General features: G+C 36.5%; 1 protein-coding gene across 1 annotated transcript in view; it reads right to left on the bottom strand.

The window, feature by feature from the left end:
* The window catches only part of LOC106817669 (coiled-coil domain-containing protein 151-like), a 15,381-nt gene that overhangs the window by 6,817 nt on the left and 5,294 nt on the right, over window positions 1-3,270 (bottom strand). The window contains exons 3-5 of the mRNA XM_014822354.1: window positions 2,812-2,889; window positions 2,416-2,595; window positions 1,304-1,408 (exon numbers count right to left, since the gene is read on the bottom strand). Coding sequence (XP_014677840.1) covers window positions 1,304-1,408; window positions 2,416-2,595; window positions 2,812-2,889 — 363 coding nt within the window. The remainder of the gene's footprint in view (window positions 1-1,303; window positions 1,409-2,415; window positions 2,596-2,811; window positions 2,890-3,270) is intronic.

The raw sequence follows: 3,270 nt of genomic DNA, 5'->3' as shown, positions 1-3,270 counted from the left end.
TGATATATATATATAATTATTCATATATATATATATAAATCCTATATAATAAGTGAGATCTGACGATGTTAGTGGTATTCCTGCATTAGCTGCGTGCACATGTAAAAATGAATCCGATTTTGGAAACTTATCCTAAATTACAGGACAAAACTACTGAACAACATAACATCTTTAAATTATATAAAAAGTTCACAATCACATTTCAAGATAGAAAACTACAGAAGATATAGATCTATTCTTCAATTATTCAGATTTTTCCTGTGCGTTGCTTGTTAAGTGTAATATTCCTCTGCTATTTTTAACTGTTCTTTAAATTGTTTAATTATATCATTATAATTTATTGGTAATTGCCTGCATTTCCTAGGAGAGCCTAACGTATGCTAAAGACACGGCCGAGGTGGAGACTTACATAAAGAAACAACAGGACGAAATAGACAGCATGATATTCATGTTGAAGGATGCTCAGGAATCGGAGATATGGCAAAGTGTGCTTTAATTCTCTTGTCGAAATGACTAGATCAAAAATAATAATGCACATTCGTCGCTGACATTGGCACAAGGTGTATACAGCGGTACTAGTAGGCCTACTCTAGTTTGATGTTCGTTCTCATTGCACTATTTAGACTCACTAATTCTTGTGCGACCATGTTCACTATTAACTGTTAATTAAGTTTTTTGCCCTAGCTTTATGTGAAGGGGCGTGGAAAGTTCTTGACAATAAAACTAAGCCTTAGTGAGCATGTGATATCACAGATCTGTCTGTGCAGGGCAAAGTTTGACCAGAAAAGATGATGGTTTGGTCAGGCAACACAAGGAGTGGCACATAGAGCTCATGCAAGTGAGGAAATTGGCAGCGGAAAAGAAAGCCCACTTTGAGCGCCATCGAAAAAAGGGTATACATGACCATGTAGCTCCTTCTAAAATAGTTGTAGCACTTCAAGCAACATCGTTCAGTCTGTCCCTCAATACTCGGTGTGTATTTGTATATGGTTTAAATATGTATCCATATAATCAGGAGTCTATAATATAGATTATATATTATATAATCTCTATAGATCAATGGAGTTAATAAAGACAAATGTCTTTTGTCTTAAGACATTTGTCTTTATTAACTCCTGATATATATATATATTAACAGGATGAAAAGAGTAAACATCAGTACTTCTCAGGATATGTAATTAGCTTAAGAAAACACCATAATTATACAATATAGTTTTTGACACATGCAATCAACGTTTATCTGTTGTTTTTCACTACATTGGTATTATAAACAAACATCACAGGTAAGTAGTATGAGGTGTACCTGCTCCAGGCAGGACTGTATCTGCTGGTAGGTTCTTTGAATTCTCTCAGCTTCCTGGAGCTTTAGCTGAATCTTGTCCTGCCTGTTTTCCACTTCTTTGAGTTTCTTGAGCACAAAAATAAAAGACTGTGTTAATTGGAAACAAACATGACAGTCATTTCCACCTAAAAGCATTTGGACTACATTCCAGTGCAACTAATGTGAAGTAAGCCAGAAGAACCCCAGACACAATATTAAATCTATAAGTAAAGCTGAGAGGGTCTATGTCACCTGGGGTACTGCCGGAACGTACCCTAAGTACGGTCCTGTATACCGGAACGTACCCTGGTACTATCTAATATGCCGGACCGTACATCGCCTACTCCACTAACGAGTCTATAGGGAATCGCCTACGCCTACTCCCTAAACCTAATCCTAACCCTAACCCTAATCCTAACCCTAAACCTAACCCTAATCCTAACCCTAAACCTAACCCTAACCATATCAAAGTGACCAGGGTACGTTCCGGTATACCGGACCGTACCCAGGGTACGTTCCGGCAGTACCCTGGGGGACATAGACCCTATGAGCATAAGTAAACATTACATTATTATAGCTGATGACAGGTATAAATTGGTGCCAGATGTATAATTTAAACTGATTAACCTGCTTAATCTACTATTTATAACATCAGAAATACATAGTTATTACTGTCTATATTATTACACTGTCATTAATCACCAAAAAACCTAATAATTGCTTGATAGTTTTGTCTCTTTTATTATTATATATAACGTGATTCTACCACCAGCGTGCAGAGACGCGTGCATCAGCATATTTACATGTCCCAGAAGATGCTATGTGTTAACAGTTTAACAACTGCATCGTGTTACCAGGAGTAAACGATATCTATTATATTTGGTATCAAGTACTCCTGACACTATTTATCTATCAAGAGCCTAAATAGAAATTCATGGACTATTGAATCTATCCTACTACTAATCAATATTACTACTATATACTATCACTACTTTATTATTAGCATCGTCATCATCGTCATCATCATCATCATCATTATTATGAATAGCAGTAGTAGTCGTAATTATTACTGTCACTATAGAATATTCTCATACCGTGGTATCCTTGCTCTCGATCTTTTCGGCTGCACTGATATCTTTTACCTCGCGTTGCATCTCGCGGTAACGAGTCTGCAGTTCGTTAAGCTTCTTCTTCTTCACCGCAGACATGTGGATGAGAGCATTCAGCTTCTTTCTGCTATCGCAAACCTTCTCATCCACAGCTGTTATGGCTGCCTATGACACGAGCGATAAAAACCAGAGTAAAGCATTCTGTGACAAGAGTGTTAAAACCATGAACGAGGCAAATGTCCATAAATTGAATAAACGATTAACGATTGAATAATTAATTTATTATTTATTATAAATCGATTAACATTATTTAAACGATGGAAATTTCTTATGGTAAGTTTTGTTCAGTTGGCTTATGTAGGTGCTTCAGAAGATATCTACCTTTCCTGTCTTTCTCTTCATGCCAGCGCCATCTGAGTACCGGTTTTTAAATGCGCTTTTGATTACCTCCTCATCTCCCTAATAAAAACAACAAAAATCCCATGCATATGCATTTTAAGCAATAGTTGATTAACTATACTAAATAAGGGCAATTAATTTATCTGACATACGTCATACTAATGAGTAATGGCACCAGACAATTTCTTTTTAATTACTTCAATGTTCATGTATATACATTTATACATGAAATCAAGAGCTAATAATACCTAGAGTGTACAACGGAAAAACGGGAAAATAGTGCTATTTCACGACAACATTATTCTACTTTGCCTGCGAGTCTATAATAATTTCATGGTATTGCATTAAGCAGAATTCTTTGCTCTCTAAAACAAGACCAACCGCTTGTCAATACGATACTCCTAGGCGGAGAGATCGGCTCCTAATCCTCCCCACCCTCAG

This window comes from Priapulus caudatus, unplaced genomic scaffold (genome assembly GCF_000485595.1).
Source record: "Priapulus caudatus unplaced genomic scaffold, Priapulus_caudatus-5.0.1 Scaffold1820, whole genome shotgun sequence".
In the NCBI taxonomy this organism is placed as follows: domain Eukaryota; kingdom Metazoa; phylum Priapulida; class Priapulimorpha; order Priapulimorphida; family Priapulidae; genus Priapulus; species Priapulus caudatus.
The sequence above is the reverse complement of the archived record's forward strand: the minus strand, read 5'-3'. Positions and strand labels throughout refer to the sequence as shown.